General features: G+C 35.4%; 4 protein-coding genes and 1 long non-coding RNA gene across 5 annotated transcripts; 3 read left to right on the plus strand and 2 right to left on the minus strand.

The window, feature by feature from the left end:
* The first annotated feature begins 1,451 nt into the window (after window positions 1-1,451).
* LOC111794398 (ABC transporter G family member 31) lies at window positions 1,452-7,828 on the plus strand. Its single transcript, XM_023676380.2, has 20 exons — window positions 1,452-1,555; window positions 1,795-1,957; window positions 2,111-2,187; window positions 2,272-2,416; window positions 2,499-2,800; window positions 2,880-3,478; window positions 3,562-3,722; window positions 3,792-3,895; window positions 3,982-4,120; window positions 4,199-4,249; window positions 4,332-4,444; window positions 4,530-4,862; window positions 4,932-5,222; window positions 5,299-5,382; window positions 5,456-5,589; window positions 6,071-6,298; window positions 6,382-6,553; window positions 6,625-6,712; window positions 7,159-7,325; window positions 7,415-7,828. The coding sequence occupies exons 1-20, from the start codon at window positions 1,472-1,474 to the stop codon at window positions 7,679-7,681; spliced, it is 3,702 nt and encodes a 1,233-aa protein (XP_023532148.2). The 5' UTR covers window positions 1,452-1,471; the 3' UTR covers window positions 7,682-7,828.
* Window positions 7,829-9,128: 1,300 nt separating this feature from the next.
* Window positions 9,129-16,874, plus strand: LOC111794391 (ABC transporter G family member 31). Its single transcript, XM_087124101.1, has 24 exons — window positions 9,129-9,491; window positions 9,622-9,742; window positions 9,867-9,955; window positions 10,378-10,462; window positions 10,806-10,968; window positions 11,130-11,206; window positions 11,292-11,436; window positions 11,519-11,820; window positions 11,897-12,178; window positions 12,248-12,564; window positions 12,634-12,794; window positions 12,875-12,978; window positions 13,088-13,244; window positions 13,323-13,373; window positions 13,631-13,761; window positions 13,838-14,170; window positions 14,240-14,530; window positions 14,608-14,691; window positions 14,774-14,907; window positions 15,497-15,724; window positions 15,807-15,978; window positions 16,065-16,152; window positions 16,248-16,414; window positions 16,525-16,874. The coding sequence occupies exons 1-24, from the start codon at window positions 9,157-9,159 to the stop codon at window positions 16,789-16,791; spliced, it is 4,284 nt and encodes a 1,427-aa protein (XP_086980227.1). The 5' UTR covers window positions 9,129-9,156; the 3' UTR covers window positions 16,792-16,874.
* A 1,020-nt stretch (window positions 16,875-17,894) lies between these two features.
* LOC147792684 (uncharacterized) lies at window positions 17,895-18,267 on the plus strand. Its single transcript, XR_015421149.1, has 2 exons — window positions 17,895-17,955; window positions 18,024-18,267. It is a non-coding gene; the product is annotated as an uncharacterized LOC147792684 (long non-coding RNA).
* Window positions 18,268-18,698: 431 nt separating this feature from the next.
* On the minus strand, window positions 18,699-21,167 carry LOC111794497 (peptidyl-prolyl cis-trans isomerase CYP20-1). The gene is made up of 7 exons (XM_023676538.2): window positions 21,014-21,167; window positions 20,564-20,642; window positions 19,864-19,911; window positions 19,724-19,747; window positions 19,266-19,448; window positions 19,080-19,155; window positions 18,699-18,992 (listed from the first exon to the last, which is right to left on the minus strand). The coding sequence occupies exons 1-7, from the start codon at window positions 21,077-21,079 to the stop codon at window positions 18,854-18,856; spliced, it is 615 nt and encodes a 204-aa protein (XP_023532306.1). The 5' UTR covers window positions 21,080-21,167; the 3' UTR covers window positions 18,699-18,853.
* A 1,023-nt stretch (window positions 21,168-22,190) lies between these two features.
* Window positions 22,191-24,904, minus strand: LOC111794503 (uncharacterized). Its single transcript, XM_023676544.2, has 5 exons — window positions 24,682-24,904; window positions 24,061-24,413; window positions 23,627-23,722; window positions 22,922-22,981; window positions 22,191-22,837 (listed from the first exon to the last, which is right to left on the minus strand). The coding sequence occupies exons 1-5, from the start codon at window positions 24,782-24,784 to the stop codon at window positions 22,637-22,639; spliced, it is 813 nt and encodes a 270-aa protein (XP_023532312.2). The 5' UTR covers window positions 24,785-24,904; the 3' UTR covers window positions 22,191-22,636.
* Window positions 24,905-26,098: the final 1,194 nt, after the last annotated feature.

Here is a 26,098-nt window from a genome sequence, read left to right on the forward strand (position 1 = left end):
ATAACTACAATTGAACTCAATCTATGTACCACTAATTTCTATTTCCTTTTCAACGTTTTTTTATTTCTTTTTATTTTTTTTTTTGCTTCAAATGGCGGCTTCTAATGGTAGCGAGTACTTCGACTTGGAGATGAGTGTGCTCGATAAGTCCTTCGTGAGACCATCGAACACCGAGTCATTGGCGAAGGACAAGCAAGAGCTTTTATGGGCGGCGATTGAGAGGTTACCGTCTCACCAACAATCGAATTACGCATTGTTGATTGACGATGAAAAGAGGACAGAAACTATCAATGTCCAGAAGCTCGATAGGAACAAACGCGAACTTGTTGTGAAGCAAGCATGGGCGACCAATGACCAAGACAATTTTAAGTTACTCTCTGGAATTAAACACCGTCTCGATAGGTATATATTCATAGCCTCTCCAAAACCTCCGTTTGTAAAATTTTTATTAGGTTTTTGTCGTTTTATATCGTGAGATTTAAGAACGATTATTCTCAAAATTTATGCATCGTAAATCATGGTGACTAAATTTTTTTTTTCATGTTTTGGTCACATCAGAGCCGGAGTAGTGATTCCAAAGGTTGAAATTAGATTTCATAACTTAAAAGTGGTAGCTGATGTTCAAGTTGGTTCCCGAACTTTACCTACTTTAATCAACTATTCATACGATGTTATTGAGGTATAATTTTTTTCCTAATTTAATTTTCTTTTTAATTTTAATTTGAATATATATATATATAAACATACATATATATATATACACACACATAGTCATATCATATTTCTTCTAATTAATTTTAGTTTTTATACAGAATATTTTGACCAGCTTGAGACTTATGAAAGTCAAAAGATACCCTTTGACTATCCTTAATGACGTCAGTGGCTTCGTCAAACCGGGAAGGTAACACCAATATATAATTTTAGTTTAATTTTTATCTTTATTTTGAAATTGGTTTTTTTTTTTTTTTTTTTAATTTTGTAATACTTTTTTATAATATATATATATATATATATATATAATAAATAAATGAGATTTACAAAAACTTTCTTAAAAGGAATTAGATTAAAGTCATTTTTTAAATCAAAATTCAAATTTTAAACTAAAAAAAAAATTCATGGTTAGAGGCATAATTATTTAAAATTTTTGGGATACTTTTTAAAAAACAATATATAATAAATGAATAAGATTTATAAAAGTTTAGATCAAATTTCAAATTTTAAAATAAAAAAAATTGGTTTATTAAAGGTATAATTATTTAAAAATTTTGGGATATTTTTTTTACCAAAGAATATATAATAAATAAATAAGATTTACAAATTTCAAATTTTTAAAATAAAAAATTATGGATGATTAGAGGCATAATTATTTAAAAATTTGGAGATATTTTTTACAAAAGAATATATAATAAATAAATAAATGAGAATTTGTGAATTAGATTAAAGTTTTTTTTTTTTTTCTTTCTTAATTAGGATGACGCTGCTCTTAGGGCCTCCAGGTTCGGGAAGATCGACTCTGCTTCAAGCTCTTGCAGGCAAACTTGATAGAAATTTAAAGGTTCGTACTTTTTATTTATTGTACATATTTGAACTTTTTTACGTTTAATAAATCGACATGACTTAAAAATAAATTGATAAATCTCGTACTTTCAATTTTGTATTTAATGATAGACTTGAGTAAATTAAAAAAAAAAATTAATTTAATATATATATATATATATATATATATATATATATATATATATATATATATATATATATATAGAAAAGTTATTGATATGTTATTTTTGGTGTTAGAAAACTGGTAAGATGACTTATAATGGACATGGTGTTGATGAGTTCTGTGTTCAAAGAACCTCCGCATACATTAGCCAATCCGATAATCACCTAGCCGAGTTGACCGTACGAGAAACTTTGGACTTCGCCGCTAGATGCCAAGGCTCGAGCGAAAGCTTTGCAGGTTTGCTTGCTTCCTTCAATCACTTATACTTGATTTATTAGAATAATGACTCTCCACGATCATATTGTTCATTTTGAGTATAATCAGATGTATTCATTCTCTAAATTGACCAATGTGACGCTCTTTCAACGATTCTTCTCTCTGTTGTTGTAGAATATTTGAAAGAACTGGCACGCTTGGAGAAAGAAAGGAAAATCCTACCTAGTCCTGATATCGATGCATTCATGAAGGTTGTCATTTGATATCATGTAGCCCTAATTTGTGGAGTATGACACAGATGTTATGTTGTTTTAACCTGCGCCCAATTTGTACAGGCGTCATCCGTTGGTGGTAAAAAGCACAGTGTGTTAACAGATTACATTCTAAAAGTGCTTGGTCTTGATATATGCTCGCAGACATTAGTTGGTAATGACATGGTCAGGGGTGTCTCTGGTGGCCAAAGAAAACGAGTTACTTCAGGTCCTTTTACTTTTCAACAATTCAACAACAATTTATTCACTAAATCATATTGTTCTTAAATGAAGCTTCTTCGATGATGCAGGGGAAATGATTGTTGGGCCAAGAAAAACTCTTTTTATGGATGAAATATCCACCGGACTTGACAGCTCCACAACTTATCAAATTGTGAAATGTTTAAGGAACTTTGTTCATCAAATGGAGGCTACCGTGTTAATGGCTCTCTTACAACCAGCTCCTGAGACATTCGAACTGTTTGATGATCTTATATTGTTATCAGAGGGTTATTTGGTGTATCAAGGCCCTCGAGCCGAGGTGTTAAGGTTTTTCGAGTCATTGGGTTTTAAGCTACCCCCTCGCAAGGGGGTAGCTGATTTTCTTCAAGAGGTATTATAATGTTATGTTTTCATAACATTAGTTAACATTTTGTATTGCATATGTCTGAGCTAAGCTTGTTTTGTGACAGGTGACGTCTAAGAATGATCAAGCACAATATTGGGCTGATTCCACTCGGCCATATGCATACATTTCTGTTCCTGAATTCGCAGAAGCATTTAAAAACTCCAATATTGGGAAGTCTTTGGAGTCCTCACTCAATACTCCATTTGATAAGTCTCTAAGCCATCCTTCAGCTTTGGCTAAAACAAGATTTTCTGCTTCGAACTGTGAGCTTTTTAAAGCTTGCTTTTCTCGAGAACTATTGTTGATTAGCCGACATAGTTTTCTTTATATCTTTAGGACATGTCAGGTTGCATTTGTTGGAGTTGTTACATGCACAATGTTCTTAAGAACAAGACTACACCCCACGGATGAGATAAATGGCAACCTCTATCTATCTTGCCTGTTCTTTGGATTGGTGCATATGTTGTTTAATGGCTTCTCTGAGCTACCTTTAATGATATCTCGATTGCCTGTTTTTTACAAGCAAAGGGACAATCTGTTTCACCCTGCTTGGTCCTGGTCTATTACTAGCTGGATGTTACGCGTGCCTTATTCCATAATTGAAGCCGTTGTGTGGACTTGTGTTGTATATTATACTGTTGGCTTTGCCCCTAGTGCTTGGAGGTACCTCATTATGTGTTCTTTCTCTCTTAAAATTCAATGATTTGCCTCTTGCTCGTAGCTGATCTGTTTTTAAATGATTCCAGGTTCTTCCGCTTCATGTTCTTGCTCTTTTCAGTTCATCAAATGGCTATAGGTCTTTTTTGTTTGATGGCAGCTATAACAAGAGATATGGTAATTGCTAGTACATTTGGTTCAGCAGCGTTGCTTATTATATTTCTACTGGGCGGTTTTATCATACCAAAAGGTACGATTTGTATGTGTTTTTTTTCACCAAAATTGCTTGAAGATTGCTAATTTGGATATCATATTTCAGAAATGATTAAGCCATGGTGGTCATGGGCTTTTTGGGTTTCTCCACTTTCTTATGTCCAACGTGCTATCTCTGTCAATGAGTTTACTGCCACTAGGTGGATGGAGGTACCATTTTCTTGTAGTGTACCAATTCATATATTATATGCATATAATGTAAGTTTGGTTCTGATATATACTTAAAACATTTGCAGAACTCTGTTGGGTATAATGTTCTTCATTCGCATGACATGCCTAGTAGTGATAAATGGTACTGGATCGGTGTTGGAGTGACATGGGGTTATGCAATTCTTTTCAATAGTTTGGTGAATTTGGCTTTAGCTTACCTCCACCGTGAGTATTAATATGATACAATATGTGTATGTATGTATCATCAAAATGTTGATATTCTTGTGTTTTCCTTCTTAATAGCGCTGAGAAAAGCCCAAACGGTAACCCCACTTGATTCTACTGCGAAAAATGGTACGTCCTAAATTCTATCTCTATTGGTATGAGGCTCAAAGCCACGACGAGAGTTTATGGTCAAAGTGGGCGATCTGCGCAGGTGTTGAAGAAACATGTCCTAGAGCGTGCAAGAAAGAAAAGGGAATGATTCTTCCATTCCAACCATTAACAATGACGTTTCATAATGTTAATTATTTCGTTGATACTCCAAAGGTTAGTCATAAGTTCAAATTTGTAGTTCATATTCATGTTCATGTTCATTCTACAACTTTTTTTAAAAGGGTATTAAATTCATTAGGAAATGAAGCAGCAAGGTATACCAGAAAAGAAATTGCAGCTGTTATCAAATGTGAGTGGAGTGTTTTCACCAGGGGTTCTTACAGCTTTAGTTGGATCAAGCGGAGCAGGAAAAACTACACTGATGGATGTTCTTGCTGGAAGAAAAACCGGTGGATACATTGAAGGTGATATCAGAATATCAGGCTTTCCAAAAGAGCAGCCTACTTTTGCTAGAATATCAGGCTATGTAGAGCAAGATGATATCCATTCCCCTCAAGTCACAGTCGAGGAAAGCCTCCAATTCTCCTCATTTCTACGCCTTCCAAAAGAAATCAGCAAAGAAAAACGACAGGTATTTTGTTTGGTTTGCTCCATCTTATTTTAATATGATCCAAATCCCATCTTATTTTGATGCTTTCAGGAGTTCATTGAAGAAGTAATGAGTCTAGTGGAGCTTGATACTCTTAGGCATGCTTTGGTTGGTGTGCCAGGTAATACTGGTTTATCAACAGAGCAGAGAAAACGCCTAACGGTTGCAGTGGAGCTTGTTGCAAATCCTTCTATAATCTTTATGGATGAACCTACTTCTGGACTTGATGCTCGAGCGGCTGCCATTGTTATGCGAACCGTTCGTAACACGGTCGATACGGGAAGAACTGTTGTTTGTACCATTCATCAACCTAGTATTGACATTTTTGAAGCATTTGATGAGGTTGGTAGCTGATTTAAGCATAATTCATGAATGTTTCATCAGCTCTTAATGATTTGTTCTTGACATTCTTGTGCAGTTGCTTCTTATGAAACGAGGGGGAAGAGTTATATATGGGGGAAAGCTTGGAATACATTCACAAATAATGATAGACTATTTTGAGGTAAAACTTACTCTATATGCATAGAACATGATCTTATGAGTGGTTCTGACAGAGATATGTTCTTACCTTGTAGGGAATTAGTGGAGTTTCTCCAATACCAGATTCTTATAATCCAGCTACTTGGATGCTTGAGGTCACGTCCCCTGCGGCTGAGCATAGAATTGGTAAAGATTTTGCTGATATATATAGGGACTCGGATCAGTACAGGTATGATTATATTATAATCCGTCTCTATCGTTAGAAGTCGTGTTGTGAGATCCTAAATCGGTTGGGGAGGAGAACGAAATACTCTTTATAAAAGTGTGGAAACCTCTCCCTAGCAGACGTGTTTTAAAAACTTTGAGGGAAAACCCAAAATAGGACGATATCTGCTAGTGGTGGCCTTGGACTGTTACAAATGGTATCAGAGCCCGACACCGGGTGATGTGGTAGTGAGGAGGCTAAGCCTCGAAAGGGGTGGACACAAGGCGGTGAGCCAGCAAGTACGCTGGACCCGAAAGGGGGTGGATTGTGTGAGTCCCCACATCGATTGGAAAAGGGAAGGAGTGTCCTCCTGAAAGGGAGTGGATTCTGAGATCCCATGTTGGTTGGGGAGGAGAACGAAACGCTTTACAAAGGTGTGGAAACCTCTTCGTAGCAGACCAGTTTTAAAAAACTACAGTAATGTTACCCATTTTTTTTTATCTAGAATCGTCGAAGCTTCCATCGAGCAATTTAGCGTTCCACCCGCGGGTGGAGAAGCGTTGAAGTTTGATACCACCTACTCACAAGGCATACTATCTCAGTTCATTATTTGCCTTTGGAAGCAAAGGCTTGTGTATTGGAGAAGCCCCCAATACAATGTGATGAGGCTATGTTTCACCTTCATAAGTGCACTCATATTCGGTTCAGTGTTTTGGGGTATTGGTATGAAAAGGTAAAAACCTCATCTCATTTGGAGTTTTGGTTTTTGGTTTTAGGCTATTTGATTAAAATTGATTGCATTTGAATGTTCAAAAGGAACTCAACTCAAGAACTGTTCGTTGTTATGGGAGCTCTGTACGCTGCATGCTTATTCATCGGAGTAAACAATGCTTCCTCTGTACAACCAATTGTTTCAATTGAAAGAACAGTCTTCTATCGCGAGAAAGCAGCTGGAATGTATTCTCCATTCGCTTATGCATTCGCTCAGGTAAGTAATTTAATTGTGTTGTGTCGACATGTAAACAAATGGGTTGCTAATGCTAATACTTCTCCCAACAGAGCTTAGTGGAGGTTCCCTACATTGCTGCACAGACCATAACATTCGGTGTCATCACATACTTCATGGTTAATTTTGAAAGAAACGTCGGTACGTTACTCAAATTTAGTTTATAACAATTAATGTGTGGTTTAAAGCTGTGATATTCCATATTGGTTGGGGAGGAAGACGAAACACACTTTATAAGGGTGTGGAAACCTTTCCCTAATAGACCCCTGAGTGATTTGCCAGCGAGGAGGCTGTTCCCCAAAGGAGGTTAGACACGAGACGGTGTGCCAGTAAAAACGCTAGGCCTCGAAGGGGGTGAATTTAGTAGGGGTCCCATATCGATTGGAGAAAGGAACAAGTGCCAGTGAGGACACTGGGCCCTGAAGGGGGGTGGATTGTGATATCTCACATCGGCTGGGGAGGAGAATGAAATACCCTTTATAAGGGTGTGGAAACCTTTCGTTTTAAAGCCTCGAAGGGAAGCTCAGAAGGGAAAGTCCAAAAAGGACGATATTAAGTAGTTGAATGTATGTTTTAAAATTTTGCAGGGAAGTTTTTGGAATATCTGCTGTTCATGTTCTTGACGTTCACCTATTTCACCTTTTATGGAATGATGGCGGTGGGGCTGACACCATCGCAGCATATGGCATCCATTGTATCATCTGCATTCTACTCCTTATGGAATCTCCTCTCTGGCTTTCTTGTTCCAAAACCCGTAAGTGTTTTTATTGGCAATAACTTTAGATTGAATGGTTCGTTTGATTTTTGAGGCCTCCTCTGTTCTGTTCTGTTCTTGCTTATCAGAGCCTCCCAGGATGGTGGATTTGGTTCTACTACATCTGCCCTGTTGCATGGACTTTGAGGGGAATTATAACGTCGCAGCTTGGGGACGTAGACACCATCATTGTGGGACAAGGTTTCGAGGGGTCCGTGAAAGAGTACTTGGAAGTAAGCCTTGGATATGGCCCCGGTATGATCGGAGCTTCGGCTGCCGTGCTCCTTGCCTTCATCCTCCTCTTCTTCTCCGTCTTTGCAGTCTCCATCAAATTCATCAATTTCCAGAGAAGATAAAGATAAAAAGTATAATGCCATTGCATTCTTTGTAAACTAAATAGTATAATCTCATTGCATTCATTTTTTTATTTATAGTATAGTTATACACATTATCATATGATTTTTGCTTATTATTATTAAGAAATTTTGTGATTACATGTTTTTTGATAGTTCATTTTTGTCGTAATTATATTTATTTATTAGATAATTTTACGTATTACTGTTCAGAAATTTGAATTTCTTGTTTTGTCGGGAATATATTATTATTATTGTCTTCCGATAAATAAATTAAAATAATATAATTTTGAAAATAAAATTGATGTACTCAATTTTCAATATTCTTATGAGATGAAAATTATTAGTATTTTATTTTAAAATAATTGTGGAATTAATATTGTCGGTTCGAGATTACTTTGTATTTAGAATTTACAATGTCTCAAAATATTTATCAACTACCATACAAAATGTTACCAAATCCGCCCTTTGATACCCTCTCTTACCATGTAGGGCTTACATTGAATGTTTATAGAGTTGGTATGTGTTCTTGAGTCATTTGTGGATAAGATGAATATATTTATTATTTAAATACCTTGATCCAGCTTTATAAGAAATGTCTCTCTCCAACCGACGTGAGATCTCACAATTCAACTCTTTTGGAGGGACCCAGTGTCCTCACTAGCACACTGCTCGGTGTCTAACTCTGATACCATTTGTTTGTGCATGGAAGGAGTTAAGGAATTGTTCGGTTAATTATGGTGTTTGTTTGTTCAATTTTGTGAAGGATCGTAGCATGCGGGAACTACTCTCTTCTCGACCTACTAGTGGGTAGGTAATTTGTTCATTATACAGTCTTTTATCTCATCAGTGGTATATATATGGTTGGAATTTCACAATCCACTGTCTTGGTCAACATGGCTACTTTTGCCCCCTACTCTATATACATAGTATATATATTAGAAAAATATAATTCCCGTCTTCCACTTCATCTATTTTAGAAATGTCTCCCTACTCTCTCCTATTTTCCGTCACATTTAGAGTATACTCGTTAATAATTTGAAAAATAGATTTAAAAAAAAAATAATTTAATCTGATTTTGATTTGGAAATATATAAAATAATTAAAATAGGGTTTTAATGGGTACCAGAAATTAGGGGTTAATTTGAACGTGGCTGATAAATTCAATCCTTTTTTTTTTATTGTACAAGAAATCAGGATTTTTGTATTTTACTTTTTTATTACGTGCACGTTTCAAACACGTGTGGGGAGTGAGAAATCCATTCCCCTCCCGCACCGCACGTGTCAATTGAAAGCAGGCTGACAATTGGACGGCTTTTCCTAAAGGGGCAATCTCGTAAATTCAGGATCTTCATTATTTACTGCATTTGCAACGAACTCGTCGTCACTTCTTAACCTCTTTAAATAAGTACCGTTGCACTCAAATCTATATGCGCCACCGTCTCTGTTTCCTTCTCTTCTCATCTTTTTTTGCTTCAATGGCGGCTTCTAATGGTAGCGAGTACTTCCATGTGACCGATCAGTCCTTCGTGAGGCCGTCCAACGCCGAGTTATTGGCCAAGGACGAGCATGAGCTTTTATGGGCCGCGATTGAGAGGTTACCGTCTCGTAAACAATCGAATTACGCATTGTTCACGCGTACTGCGTCTGAAATCTCCTCCTCTGATGGCGATGAAAACACTAAGAGAATGGAAACTATTGACGTCCGGAAACTCGATAAGAACAAACGCGAACTTGTTGTGAAGAAAGCATTGGCTACCAATGATCAAGATAATTTTAAGTTGCTTTCTGGAATTAAAGAGCGTCTCGATAAGTACGTACTCATCATCATTTAAATTAATTCTCTCTTATTATACCTCTCTTAAACTTATTATTGAAATTCACTGTTCGTCGTCGCCTAAAATTTTGATTAGTTTTTTTTTTTTTTTTTTTCGTCATATAAGAGCGGGAGTAGTGATTCCAAAGGTTGAGATTAGATTCCAAAACTTAAAAGTGGGAGCAGATGTTCAAGTCGGTTCCAGAACTTTACCTACTTTAATTAACTATTCATACGACGTTATTGAGGTACAATTTTTTTTTCTTAATTTAATTTTCTTTAATCTGAATGTATATATTACATATACATACATATATATATATATATATATATATATAGTCATATCATACGATTAATTTTTGTATTATGCAGAATATACTGACGAGTTTGAGAATTATGAAAGGCAAGAGATATCCATTAACGATTCTGAATGACGTTAGTGGCCTCGTGAAACCAGGAAGGCAAGATAGTATATAATTTTAGCTTAATTTTTATTTTAATTTTGAAATTTGTTTAATATTTTTTATTTTATAAAATTGGACTAAAAATTAGAATATTAACATTGAAATCATTTTAATCTCTTAAAATATTGTTTAAACAATTTTAATAAGAATGTTTCCCAAAATGAAATTTTCATAGTTTATTAGAGGTATAATTATTTAAAAATTTTGGGATATTTTTTAATAATTTAATTTTCATATTTTTTTTTTATTGTATTACAAAAATATAATAAATAATGATATTTACAAAAATTTCTTAAAAAATTAAAGATTTATTATTATTATTGGAATTTTTTTTTATTAATTTTCATTACATGCAACTAAAATTGATTTAGACGAACGATGATTACGAAATTAACGTGTGACTTTTTGTGACATTTTAGGATGACGCTACTCTTGGGGCCTCCGAGTTCTGGAAAATCGACCTTACTTCAATTCCTATCAGGCAAACTTGATAGGAACTTAAAGGTCTGTACATCCAGCTCAGTTATATATATATTAATTAGAGATATTTTCTTTCATATTTATTTATTTATTTATTTAAAAATATAAACATGTTTAACTTAAACTATAAAAAAAAAAATCTAATAATTTTTTAAAAAATACAAATCCTAGCATTATTGCATTATGAAATTGTAGCCTTTTTTATAGTTCTATATAATTTAAAATTAATATCAAATTAATGAGTTAAAAGAAATAAAAATGCGGAACTTAATTTTATTGGTTGAAAGTTTTTTTTTAAAAAAAAAAAATTAAAAAAAGAATGAATTTATTCCTAATAGCCTTATTAATATGTTATTTTTGGTGTTAGAAAAGTGGTAACATCACTTATAATGGACATCGTCTTCATGAGTTCTGCGTTCAAAGAACCTCCGCATACATTAGCCAATCCGATGATCACCTACCGGAGTTGACTGTGCGAGAAACTTTGGACTTCGCCGCTAGATGCCAAGGCGCAAGCCAAAGCTTTGCAGGTTTGCTTGCTTGCTTCATTCATTCTTCACTTGTATATATATGCTTGATTCGATAGAAATAACGAACATAAACTTGATGTATTTCTTACTTATAAATCCATATCATTCCCTAAATTGATCAATGTGTGACGTTCTCAACATGATTCTCTCTCTTGTCGTAGAATATTTGAAAGAACTGGCACGCTTGGAGAAAGAAAGAAAAATCCGACCTAGTCCTGATATTGATGCATTCATGAAGGTTGTCATTTGATATTACGTAGCAGTAATTTGTGGATTATGAACTGGTAGACCTTATTTTCTTTAACCTGCGCCCAATGTTACAGGCATCGTCCGTTGGTGGTAAAAAGCACAGTGTGTTAACAGATTACATTTTGAAAGTGCTTGATCTTGATATATGCTCGCAGACATTAGTTGGTAGTGATATGGTGAGGGGTGTCTCTGGTGGCCAAAGAAAAAGAGTTACTTCAGGTCTTTTTACTTTTCAACAATCTAACAGCAATTTATTCACTGAATCATATTGTTATTAAATGAAGCTTCTTCGATGATGCAGGGGAAATGATTGTTGGGCCAAGGAAGACTCTTTTTATGGATGAGATATCCACCGGACTTGATAGCTCCACAACTTATCAAATTGTGAAATGTTTAAGGAATTTTGTTCATCAAATGGAGGCTACCGTGTTAATGGCTCTCTTACAACCTGCTCCTGAGACATTTGAACTGTTTGATGATCTTGTGTTGTTATCAGAGGGTTATTTGGTGTATCAAGGCCCTCGAGCCGAGGTGTTAGGGTTCTTCGAATCATTGGGTTTTAAGCTACCCCCTCGCAAGGGAGTGGCTGATTTTCTTCAAGAGGTATTATATTATGTTTTTATATCAATGAAAGAACTCACATTTTTTATTGCATATGGCTAATCTTGTTTTGTGACAGGTGACGTCTAAGAATGATCAAGCACAATATTGGGCTGATTCCTCTCGGCCATATACATACATTTCTGTTCCTGAATTCGCAGAAGCATTTAAAAACTCCAATATTGGGAAGTCTTTGGAGTCCTCGCTCAACACTCCATTTGATAAGTCTCTAAGCCATCCTTCAGCTTTGGCTAAAACAAAATTTGCTGTGTCAAAGCGTGAGCTTTTCAAAGCTTGCTTCTCTCGAGAACTACTGTTGATTAACCGAAATAGTTTTCTTTATATTTTCAAGACATGTCAGGTATTATTTTTATTACTCATTTCAACATTTGATTCTGGAATTCTGTTTTTCTGACATAACTTATTATAGGTTGCATTTGTTGGAGTTGTTACATGCACAATGTTCTTAAGAACAAGACTACACCCCACGAATGAGATAAATGGCAATCTCTATCTGGCTTGCCTGTTCTTTGGATTGGTGCATATGCTGTTTAATGGCTTCTCTGAGCTACCTTTAATGATATCTCGATTGCCTGTTTTCTACAAGCAAAGGGATAATCTGTTTCACCCTGCTTGGTCCTGGTCTTTTACTAGCTGGATTTTGCGCGTGCCTTATTCCATTCTTGAAGCCGTTGTGTGGTCTTGTGTTGTATATTATCCTGTTGGCTTTGCCCCTAGTGCTGGGAGGTACCTTAAAATTCAATCATTTTCCGTTTTCTTCTTGCTCGTAGCTGATCTCTTTTAAAATGATTTCAGGTTCTTCCGCTTCATGTTCCTACTCTTTTCAGTTCATGAAATGGCTATAGGTCTTTTTCGTCTAATGGCAGCTATAACCAGAGACATGGTAATTGCCAATACATTTGGTTCAGCAGCCTTGCTTATTACATTCTTACTGGGTGGTTTTATGATACCAAAAGGTAGGATATTCGTGTTTGTTTCTTACCAAAATTGCTTGAAGATCGAACACTGCAATCCTAATTTGGATATCATGTTTCAGAAATGATTAAGCCATGGTGGTCATGGGCTTTTTGGGTCTCCCCACTTTCTTATAGCCAACGTGCTATTTCTGTCAATGAGTTTACTGCCACTAGGTGGATGGAGGTACCCTTTTCTTGTATTGTGCCACTCATAAAACGCATAATCTTTAGAACAACGAAACAATCCGTTTCTATACTTCATATTATGTTAACTTTTACCGAAACAATTGCAGAAATCTACCATTGGAAATGGAACTGTTGGATACAATATTCTTCATTCACATAGCATGCCTAGTGGTGATAAATGGTACTGGGTGGGTGTTGGAGTGATGTGGGGTTATGTAGCTCTTTTCAATATTTTGGTCAATTTGGCTTTAGTTTACCTCCACCGTAAGTATTAATATGATACAATATGTGTATGTATGTATCATCAAAATGTTAATATTCTTGTGTTTTCGTTCTCAACAGCGCTAAGAAAAGCCCAAACTGTAACCCCACTTGATTCTACTGCGGAAAATGGTAAGTCATAAATTTTTCACGTGCCTCTATTAAGGATTGTTGGGAGAGGAGTCCCACGTCGACTAATTAAGAGGTTGATCATGGGTTTATAAGTAAGGAATACTATCTTCATTGGTATGAAGCCTTTTGAGGAAACCAAAAGCAAAGCCACGAGAGTTTATGCTCAAAGTGGATATATCATATCATTGTGGAGAGTCGTACGTGAGTTAAATATTTTTGTTCTTCACCTTCTTTTTGTTACTCTTGGATCTGTGTAGGTGTTGAACAAGCTTTGAAATTTAGTGAAACATCTCCCAGAGCCGGCAAGACAGAAAAGGGAATGATTCTTCCATTCCAACCATTAACAATGACTTTTCATAATGTTAATTATTTCGTTGATACTCCAAAGGTTAGCCAGAAGTTTAAATATTTCTAGTTCATATTGATTTTATGAGATGCATTCTAAGTATTGAATTCATTCCCAGGAAATGATGCAGCAAGGTATACTAGAAAAGAAATTGCAGCTGTTATCAAATGTGAGTGGAGTGTTTTCACCAGGGGTTCTTACAGCGTTAGTTGGATCAAGCGGAGCAGGAAAAACTACATTGATGGATGTTCTTGCTGGAAGAAAAACCGGTGGATACATTGAAGGTGATATCAGAATATCAGGCTTTCCAAAAGAGCAGCCTACTTTCGCTAGAATATCAGGCTACGTAGAGCAAAATGATATCCATTCCCCCCAAGTCACAGTCGAGGAAAGCCTCCAATTCTCCTCTTTTCTACGTCTTCCAAAAGAAATCAGCAAAGAAAAACGACAGGTATTTTGTTTGGTTTGCTCCATCTTATTTTAATATGATCCAAATCCCATCTTATTTTAATGCTTTCAGGAGTTCATTGAAGAAGTAATGAGTCTAGTGGAGCTTGATACTCTTAGGCATGCTTTGGTTGGTGTGCCAGGTAATACTGGTTTATCAACAGAGCAGAGAAAACGCCTAACAGTTGCAGTGGAGCTTGTTGCAAATCCTTCTATCATCTTTATGGATGAACCTACCTCTGGACTCGATGCTCGAGCGGCTGCCATTGTCATGCGAACTGTTCGTAACACGGTCGATACGGGAAGAACTGTTGTTTGTACCATTCATCAACCTAGTATTGACATTTTTGAAGCATTTGATGAGGTAGGTAACTAATTTAAGCATAATCCATAAATGTTTCATCAGCTCTTAATGATTTTATACTTGACATCCTTTTGCAGTTGCTTCTTATGAAACGAGGGGGAAGAGTTATATATGGGGGAAAGCTTGGAATACATTCACAAATAATGATAGACTATTTTGAGGTAACACTTAATCTATTATCTATATATGTATAGAACATGATCTTATGAGCGGTTCTGACAGAGATATGTTCTTACTTTGTAGGGAATTAGTGGAGTTCCTCCAATACCAGATTCTTACAATCCAGCTACTTGGATGCTTGAGGTCACGTCCCCTGCTGCTGAGCACAGAATTGGTAAAGATTTTGCAGACCTGTATAGGGACTCGGATCAATACAGGTATATGATTATATTATAGTCAGTCTCTATCGTTAGAAAAACCATTAAGGAATTAACGTAGTCGTTAGCAACTATGTTCTGAGATCCCACGTCAGTTGAGGACGACAACGAAACACCGTTTATAAGTTTGTGGAAACCTCTTCCTAGACGTGTTTTAAAAAACTCGAGGGAAAGTCCAAAGAGACAATATCTGCTAGCTTAGGCTGTTACAAATGGTATCAGAGTTAGACACCGGGCGATGTGCCAGCGAGGTCGTTGGGCCCAAAAGGGGGTGGATTGAGGTGTCCCACATCGATTGGAGAAGGGTACGAGTGTCAGCGAGGACGCTGGGCCCTGAAGGGGGGTGGATTGTGAGATCCTACATCGGTTTGGGAGGAGAACGAAACACTTTATAAGGGTGTGAAAACCTCTTCCTAGCGGACGCGTTTTAAAAACCTTAAGAGAAAGCCCAAAAGTGAAAGCTTAAAGAGAACAATATCGGCTAGCGGTGGGCATAGGCATGGACTGTTACATATGTACTCGATCCATTTGTAGTTTTTAGAATTATTTATGAGATTTTATCGATCCTTACCCTTTTTTTTTAATCTAGAATTGTCGAAGCTTCCATCAAGCAATTAAGCGTTCCACCAGTGGGTGGAGAAGCATTGAAGTTCGATACCACATACTCGCAAGGCATACTATCTCAGTTCATTATTTGCCTATGGAAGCAAAGGCTTGTGTATTGGAGAAGTCCCCATTACAATGTGATGAGGTTATGTTTCACCTTCATAAGTGCACTGATTTTTGGTTCAGTGTTTTGGGGTATTGGTATGAAAAGGTAAAAATCTCTCCTCATTTGGAGTTTTGGTTTTTGGTTTTAGGCTATTTGATTAAAATTTATTGCATTTGAATGTTCAAAGGAACTCAACTCAAGAACTGTTCGTTGTTATGGGAGCTCTGAACACTGCATGCTTATTCATCGGAGTAAACAATGCTTCCACTGTACAACCAATTGTTTCAATTGAGAGAACAGTCTTCTATCGCGAGAAAGCAGCTGGAATGTATTCTCCATTCGCTTATGCATTCGCTCAGGTAAGTTATTTAAGTGTGTTGTGTCGACATTTAAACAAATGGGGTAATCAAAATTTGGTTGCTAATGCTAATACTTCTCCCAACAGAGCTTAGTGGAGGTTCCCTACATTGCTGCACAGACCATAATATACGGTGTCATCTCATATTTCATGGTTAATTTCGAAAGAAACGCGGGTATGTTCCTTGGTTCTATTGTATGTATTTTTTAGAATTTTGGTCCTAAACTTTGTGAAACTTAACCCGAAAAGTGATGTTTTAAAATTTTGCAGGCAAGTTTTTCCTATATCTGCTGTTCATGTTCTTGACGTTCACCTATTTCACCTTTTATGGAATGATGGTGGTGGGGCTGACTCCATCACAAAATCTGGCATCCATTGTATCTTCAGCATTCTACTCTTTATGGAATCTCCTCTCTGGCTTTCTTATTCCAAAGCCCGTAAGTGTTCTTTCTCTAAACAACAACACTTGTGATTGATTGATTGATTGAATGTTGGTTTGATTTTTGAGACCTCCTCTGTTCTGTTCTGTTCTGTTCTTGTTTATCAGAGCCTCCCAGGATGGTGGATTTGGTTCTACTACATCTGCCCTGTTGCATGGTCTTTGAGGGGAATTATAACGTCGCAGCTTGGCGACGTAGACACCATAACTGTGGGGCAAGGTTTCAAGGGGTCTGTGAAAGAATACTTGGAAGTAAGCCTTGGATATGGCCCTGGCATGGTCGGAGTTTCGGTTGCGGTGCTCCTTGCCTTCATCCTCGTCTTCTTCTCCATCTTTGCACTCTCCATCAAATTCATCAATTTCCAGAAAAGATAAAGATAAAAGTATAATGTCATTGCATTCTTTGTAAAGTAAACAGTATATAATACCTAAATTTAATATTGCAGTTTTACTTATTATCATTATTTTGAGATTTGAATTTCTACGTTTTGTCGGGAGTACATTTTTTTTTTTTTTTTAGAAAAATAAATTATTATTATTATCTTCGAATCAATTAATTAAAATATATAATTCTAAAATGACGAGGATATTGTCTCAAAAATATTAACAAGTTTTAATAATACTATAAAACTTTTTAAAAGGAAAAATAGAAGCGGTTAATTTTTGTTTCAATAATATTTTTAGAGTTTGAATAATATTTTAGAAATAAATTAAAAGTTCACTAGGTTCTGGTAGCATAACTTTATAAATTAATTAAAAAATTCATTTATTTTATTGGAGATCGGGTCGAAAACTCTCTGTGGGAAATTTTACACTGGTCTTGCAAATAATTTTTTTACTTTTTCATATTTTTTTAAAAAAAAATTATAATTCTCTCCAAAAAAAAATTAATAGATAATTTCAATTTTCAATATAATTTCTATAATAAAATATAAAATATTATAATAAATTTAATAATATTTCTTGAACAAAAGTATAATATAATATTAACTAAAAAGTTGTTAGTAAGTAAATATGTATATACAAAAAAGCTAAAATGACAAACTTACAGAGAAAAAACCTGCCATCTTGACCATTCTCATTGGTCCGTCATTTATCAGAGTTGACTAGCTACGGTATTTTATCAGGAAACCCGCTCTCATTCTATTGCCTCGGGGAACTGTCTTCCGCTGCTAAGACCTTCTCAACTCAAGAACCGGTGGCGCTGGGAGAATTTGAGAGAGCTCCCCCGCGAATCGGGTCGGAGGAATGAATTGTGTTCTTCGTCTTCTTCGTCTTCTCTTCGATCCATAGACGGATACGGAAGATCTTGCCAGAGCTTCAGTTCCATGAAGAACAAACGGCCTAAGTCAGATGAGCGAGATAAAAGCGACGACGGTGATTTAGAGGCGGAGGAATGCGATATGGAGGTCTGGAATATGCTTAGGAAGAGCTTCCGTCAGGTGCAGTCTGTATTGGAACATAATCGTTTGTTAATCCAGCAGTCGAGGATCTCCGATAATCTGGTCAACAACATCTCGTTGATCCATGAAATTAATGGTAATATCTCTCGTGTTATCTCGATTTACTCCGATTTGTCTGCCAGTTTCCTCACTACAATTCAGCAGAGGCGTTGTGTTACGGAGTCGAAATCCGGTGAAAACAATGGAGGTGGAGGAACTCACGAGTAAACACAGACACGACAGTGGAAACTAAGGCGGCGATTCTCAGTAATTCTGTTTTTCCTTGTCTTGAAAAGTAATACTATGTTCGAGACTTTTGAAAAGTTTGATAGTGTGGATCGTGTTTGTTTGGTTGTGCGAAAATAATGGATCCTCTTGAGGACAAGTCATGGTGTTGGTTTTAACTTAATTTGTTCATTTTGTGTTAAATGAACACGACTCTCCACAATGATATGATATTGTCCACTTTGAACATGAGTGCAACTCTCCACAATGGTATGATATTGTCCACTTTGAACATGAGCTCTCGTGGCTTTGCTTTGAGTTTCTTCAAAAGGCCTCGTACCAATGGTGAGAGTATTCTTTGTTTATAAACCCATGATCATTCTCTAAATTAGCAGTTGTGTAAGCATTCACCTATATGTATAATCTAAGTTTCTATTTTTAAGAGCAACTAATATGCTGATAAATAAATCTAGAAGTTAACTTTAAAAGCCAAATGAAAAGGTTAGGACGACAGAAAATTTGGAGGTTAATTGATTATGCCTAGAATTTATAAAAACTCATTAACTATGGTTGACAAATGGCAGGATGAGGGTTAACGAGAATGGCTATAAAAGATGGTAAATTGGGAGCATAAAACATTAATTAAGAGATCCGTGACATGTGCACCAATTCTACCGTAAACAGTACAAGAAAGAAAAGCACAGTGCGTGAGGGTTGGATATTGGGGGATATGCTATGCTGAGATGTATAAAACAAAGACCAGATGTCAATCATAGAGGGAGCTCACCGCTGTCGGCAATCACAACTTTGCTCTTAGGGGTTCCGTTTTGCCTTCCCTCGGCTTCTATTTTGTAAACCACGTCCATCCCAGAGAGCACCTTTCCGAATACAACGTGTCTACCATCCAACCTGTGTATAAACAAAAGCATAAGCAGCTTCCTTTTAGTAATCAATCAAATCAAGCATGAAACAAAATCGTGGCAGACAGGAATTTACCAGCTAGTTGTGACTGTCGTGATGAAGAATTGTGAGCCATTTGTGTCTGGACCAGCGTTTGCCATAGACAGAAGCCCTGCAGCATACATTATATATTGTATTTTCAGTTACGGATGATTTTTATGGGGGAGAAGTCATTGACTCGTTTGAATGCCGTAACGGACGGGTAGAGATTTTATCCTTCACCTGGCCCTGTATGCTTCAGCTTGAAATTCTCGTCGGCGAACTTCTCTCCGTAGATTGATTCTCCACCTCTTCCATCGCCGAGGGTAAAGTCACCTCCTTGAATCATGAAGCTGGGAATGATCCTGTGGAACGCACTACCCTTGTAGTGCAGGGGTTTTCCGCTGTGCCCAACACCCTTCTCACCTGAAAATTGAAATCATGCAGAATTAGAGACCCAAATATTATTAGAAAAAGGTCTGAGTAGCCATCGCATGCTGTAAAGATAGTTAATATTAAACAGTAAGCTTTTGCCTATTGGCTCTCAATTAATCATTTTGAAATCCTCACGTTACTTTGACATCAGTAACGCGGTTTAAATAGGAAGTTAAGGCCTCCCTAATTTGATTATAGATGTAAGGAACACCTCACGAAGATGAAAATACTCAAAAATATGATTAAAATCAGAGTTATCTGCTTACCAGTGCACAATGCTCGGAAATTTTCTGCATATTCACACGAGAAAAAGTCAGTATTATTATAAAATATTACTATCATATAGTATGCAGTGTATCTAATCCAGCAAAATTGATGGTCTTAAATACAAAATAAATAAACATACCAGCGGTTTTAGGAACAGCCTTCCCGAAAAGACCCATCTCAATACGACCTGTAAGACAGTTAAAATCCCAATTGTAATATTAAGAATACTCTAGTTAAACAACCGCAACAAATTGTGTCTAGTAAGCTCTTAAAAGTATGAAGTATCCGTTTACAATTGCCTTCGCAGAAATGGACATGGGCGTTAAACTTCCCTTTACAATAATGCGACAAATATCATTCATGGAACACGCATTCTTCAGTAGCAAACAATATTTAACGTGTCAAATACACCGAGTCTCAACAGATAATTAAAGATCATACAATTGACTTCAAGCAATAATGTGCATTATACTGTCCTTTACTTAATTATGGGACAAATATCATTCACGTACATGCATTCTATGGTAGAACATCTAATATCTCAAGTACAGCCAATCTCGACAAACAGTTGAACATTACACAATGTACAATTCATGAAACAATGTCTAAGCATTAAGTCACACTAAACTACTACCCATTGGTGCATTAAGCATGCAAGTCTGTTAGGGCATTGCTGTGTGCCACCAGGGCACGCTTATTATACAGATAAACAAGAGGATTGATGTTGAACGATGTTTAAATAAGAAAGCTAAATCGATAAAGCATGAGAACGGGAATCGATCGTTGAATGCAAATTTAGTTGGATCTATTTATTTAAAACAAAACAAAATCGACCATACCAGCAGCCTTGCCGTCAATTTCAACATCGAAGTAAACTTTATGAGTCACTTCTTTCAGATTCTCCTTCGACTTCTTGGCCTGGAACAAAAATTTCATAAATTAATTTTTGGCTTTCAATTTATAAATCATTCCCATTATGATCTAAACGACTTAAAAGAAAACAAAACAAAATGACCTAAAACCTCGGGAACACTAACTGAATTCATACAAATTCATAAATTAATTTTCTGTTATCAGCTTCATAAACCTCACTCCCATTCTGATCCAAAAGAACTAAGAAAACATAGAACGTCAATACCTAAAACCTCAATTCTTGAACCACTGACTGGAATCGCACTTGATTACAGATCTAAAAGGCGAGATAAGCGCTTCTTTACATTGTAGAAAAACCTATCGCCAAATTGAGGATCCAATTACAAAAAGAGGTTTCAGAGTTTGAGAATAATCACCTGGATCAGAGTTAGTGTTCCTAAGAGGAGGAAAGTACACAAAATGAATGACGCCGTTTTCGCCATCTCGCCGCGAAAGAAACCCACTCGAACTCAAAGTCAGTCACTGTAAAACAGCCCGAAATGAGATGCCTGTGCATTTTATACAAAGGTTCTCTGGGCGCACGCGACGTGTCGTTTCTATTTTCCTCCAATAAAAATCCGACACGTATTCTTTCGTGGTCCCATGACTGAACTCCTCCAATTTGTCACAACCGGCAATTTCTTTGTGAATATATACTTTGTTATTCAAATAGGTTTTATTTTTTTAAAATGCCCAAAATTTAGTTTTTATATTTCTAAGAAATTTTAAAATTAGTTCAATTTTAGAAGTTTTAATTTAGTTTTTTTTTTTTTTTGTCTATATAATCTTAAAAGTTTTAATTTAATTCCCCCAAATCTCATTATTTTTGTTACTATAAAGTATAAAAATTATTAATGTCAACTTGAATACGTCTATCACGTACCACCAAAATGTAATAATTTCAAATATTCACCTTTCAAAAAAAAAAAAATTATGGCTAAATTAATAAAAATACATATTAACCTTATACTTTTGTATAAAAATAAAAAACACGTATTTAAATTTTAAAAAATGTCCAATAGTTTTTCATAGAAACCATTAATACTTCATTTTAAAAATATCCTTAAACTTTAAAACGTTAACTTCTCTAAAAAATTATAAAAATATTCTTAACATTAACATCATTATATAAAATCATCATTAACTTCTCTAAAAAATTATAAACATACCCATTAACTTTTAAAAATTGCGATACCACCGTTAATCTTTATAAAAAAGAATTAAAAATTATTATCATCAATACATAGACAAAAATAATCTATCTACATCTAATAAACCGATCATTCCCTTTCATTTTAAGGGTATTGATAATAAAAATATTTTAAATATCAACGATCATGAACTTTTTAAAAAAAATAAAAGGTACCTGAAGAAATTTAAAATAAAGAAACTTTTTAAAATTCAAACATATTTATGAAATAATGTTAAACAATTATAAAATGAATTATGAGTGTAATTTTTGTTCTGATGTTTGAAAGGTTTTCATCTATGGAAGCTTTCTTTGGTGTTTTATACCGTTTTGGTTTGAACCATCATTCCCTACATCCAGCGGTATAAAACAATGTACCAGCCTCCTCAAATAGCTTCTTCACGAAGGCCAGCATTGTATTATGCCCCACATGTCTATGGAACTAACTAACAAACTGCTCCAATTTCAGGCTGCTGATCATGAGTTACCTCACCCCTTTACATATTAATACGGTAAAAGAACAACAAATATGCAAACTACGGTAATTGAGACCTCTAACCACAAAACCAATGCATAAAACAAAATTTTGGAATATCGAAATATGAAGATCACCATGAATTTTCTGCGATACCTTCCTGCTTTCAACAAATTTGCAGGATTCTGGGGCTTGAAGCATGATTGTAATCGGCAATCAAACAAAGTCAAGCCCTGTAATGCTCGAGCTAATGGTTGGATCAAGGGCGGCAAATGCATACCAGCTATGAAGAGAGGCAAAACTTGTATAATTCTCGACCATCTGAAAGCGTGGTCTCTAGGAACCATGTGGGCGTCCTCTATCTGCATCGGTATTATTCTCGAAAACTTCATATTCATAGTCCTTATCGAGATACTCCATGGTCTTCCCAAAAACAAATGATTTGGTTCCCATTGTTGTGAAAGGCATTAAGCCAAAAGCTCGTGCTGTTTTGATCTCACGGGCAACTTTCCTCTGTGCTTTGGCACTTATACCTGTCTGCAAAATTGTTGAAATGATCAGGTCAGATGAAGGTTGACGATTCAACTTGTTCAAAACCTGAGTTTTGCTCGAAAAGTTTACCTTGCTCCTCTTGTTAATGATCCCGGCATCGGTAATAAAATTCGCCAGAAACCTAACATTCTGCAAACATCTATTTGCTACTTGTTAGATATGCGAGATTTAAATGGCAAAAAAGACCAACTAATAGCCCATCACAGATTTTCTTAGCTTGGATAGGTACTCTGGATTATAAACTTCCTCAAGAGAGTCGTGGACATAATTTAAATGGCAAAAAAGACCAACTAATAGCCGAACTATTTTCTGGTAGCAATGAGAATGATAGTGATAATTCCATGACCTCTCTAATGTTGCAAACGAGCATGCTAGAAAGAGGCACTACCCATATCAGGAACCCATGAATTGATTAACTGCAATTTATATAAAAAGAAAAAATTGATGGTCCATGGCTATTGATGACTGCGCTGTTTCTAGGATGACAGACCAAATTTCTAATCACAACGGCTCCTTCTGTTCTAAACTACTCATATTGACTAGATTTGTTTCTTTGAGTTCATAAATAAGCATATGACATTTAAAAGATGAGAAGTTTGATCATAAGAAATTCCACATCCGACTACGTAGCTACGGAATATGAAAAGTTGCAGAGGATCAAATGGTCTGCTACCATTAATTCCGACCATGATTTACTCCAGGTCCTTGCTATCATAATGATATGAGAAGGGAATTAGTAAAATGGCAAGGTAAATGAAATTCAGGAATGCTCACCCTGAAATCAGCTTTTCTTAAGACCTCCTCCGTCGTCACCTGAAACTCAACTCTTTTGGGAGGTTTGCGTACACCAGGCTTTGTTAGATCCAGATCCTGTATAAATTCAAAAGCACTTAGAATAATGGTAACATTAAGCATACATCATCATCTACAGAAGGTGAACTTCATTTCCATCACAGATCATCCAATCCAAGTGCTAACCATGCGAACATAGTTGGTCACAGATCACCTAGTATGCTTATTGAAGAAGACATGATTGATTCTAGTAATAGTAATTTTGTAGATGTAATGTGATTATAATTGTTTTATGGTAAAGTGCCTAGCCATGCTCGGATTGGCATAATGTAATTATAAATAAAAGTTATGAAATGAATAATGATAAGGATTTGTTCTTAACAAGTATAAAAACAATTAGTTGCCCAGCTACGTGCCTTGATTTCGTATGTTGATCCAGGTTTAAAGGACATATCCGCTCTGAAAGTATAATCATCTTTTGCTATTTCCTCGGGATCAAACTCAAAATACGTAGAAGCTTTCTTCAACTTGCCATCCATCCCATCCGACAGCGTGTTAAGATTATCTTCAAGACCATACAACGCCTGAAAATTGTTTCCACCACTCAGCCTTGAACCGATTCTTTCACGAGGTTTACCAAGTCTATCAAGCTTCTCAAAGAAAGCATCGTTTCCGGAATCGCCCAAAGATACGCCACCAAATATCCGACGTTCAAAGTCATCAGCAGACTCAAACGAATTGGATTTTCCCTCATCATCGAAACTACAATCTGTTTACAATTTTCAAAAAACGAAAGATGTAAAAACATGCCTCGAAGCACATTAACCAATTACACAACTAAACATGAGGTTTTTCACGCAAAAACTCGGACAAACAAGATCTAAACCGAAACACATTTCAGCAACATAGTCTTAACAATAAACCTGACAAATTTCCAGCCAAATCATTAGGTAAAAGAACTTCAGAAATCACAGTATAAGTAAGAAATTCAGCGATTCAAATCCACACAAACAAAAAAAAAAAAAAGTAAAAATTACCTCGAGCGGCGTTTGTGGAAAGGTTTCTGAGCGCAGAAGGTTGCTTAAATTTCCTCATTATGCCACCTCCAATGGTTCGAAAAGCAACCTGAACGTTCCTCATTCCGCAGAGCGAAACACTAGCAGAGCCTGAGAAGAACAAGTTCACAGGATTCGGAAGCTGGAAACGAAGCTGACGTTGGATTGGGATCCCGTTCGGTTGCTGTTACAGAGATGCCTAACAGAGCAGTAAAGGAGGTGAAGCAAGAAGGTTCACTAGCTAGGCCCGATTGTTTGGGCCTTAGGCCCAAATCCAGGCCCAAACCGTTAAACTCATTGTAATATTAAGGTGTTAATATATGTAGTAGGTTAAATTGACATATGGGCATGTATTTATGTATGTATGTATAGATGTGTGTTAATATAATATAAAATAATAATTTATTCATTTTAATAGGCGGTGACGAGGTCCAAGCCCATTCCGAGGCCTAATCTCATTTCCACGTTACCTAATGTGGGCCATAAGGTGGGTAAACTGGGCCCATTGGGCTTCTTTATTTATTAATTTTGACTTTTTTTGTATATTAATTTATTCTCTTTATTGAAAGTGATTTATTGATTTTCTTTTTCTTTTTGTTGGACAAATTAATTTAGACTTAATATAATTTAATATTTTTTATTTTTTTAACTAAGATATTAGTTTTGTACGTAAAATGAATTTTCTTCCAACCAATTAATTTATATTAATCAATCTTTTATATAAATATGTTATTTATGTAAAGATTATTTTATATTATATATTTGTTCAGGGGAGATGATAGAAACTGGTAATTATTATGAAAACTAATTTCAATTGTTTTAATTCGTCATTAATAAATTACCTAATATAAGTATTTTAATTAAATCTAATAATTTAAATTTGTCTGTTGTCCAATTATTTATTATCATTTGCTGACTTGACATTTTAATATATATTTAATTTTTATACCAAATTTTATAGCATATTTGGAATTAATTTTAAAATTATTAAATCAATTTGGTCAAAATTAATTTGTAATGTACTTAATCATTTTAAATTAATTTAATATTTAATTTACATCTTCAAATACGTTTTTAAATCATAAAAATTAATTGGAATAATTTAAAATATATATTTTTGTGTGAATTTGACAAAATTTATTTAAAATTACTCTCGAGCATATATTAATTATCCTTCTCAAATTATTTCGTCTAAACTTTTATTTAACAATTTTAAATACATCACTCATTCTAATTTATATAATTTAAATAATTTTACGAATTATGTACCATAAATAAATATAATTAAATATCGATACAAGTATAGTTCAACTAATTAAAGTATTACTTATATCTAAAATTTTCTAATAATGTCTGTGTTTGCTACCTAAATGTTTTTTCAGTCAAAAATCAAGTTTTG

The sequence above is a fragment of the Cucurbita pepo genome, chromosome 5 (genome assembly GCF_057944985.1).
Source record: "Cucurbita pepo subsp. pepo isolate OVF chromosome 5, ASM5794498v1, whole genome shotgun sequence".
NCBI classification, from domain to species: domain Eukaryota; kingdom Viridiplantae; phylum Streptophyta; class Magnoliopsida; order Cucurbitales; family Cucurbitaceae; genus Cucurbita; species Cucurbita pepo.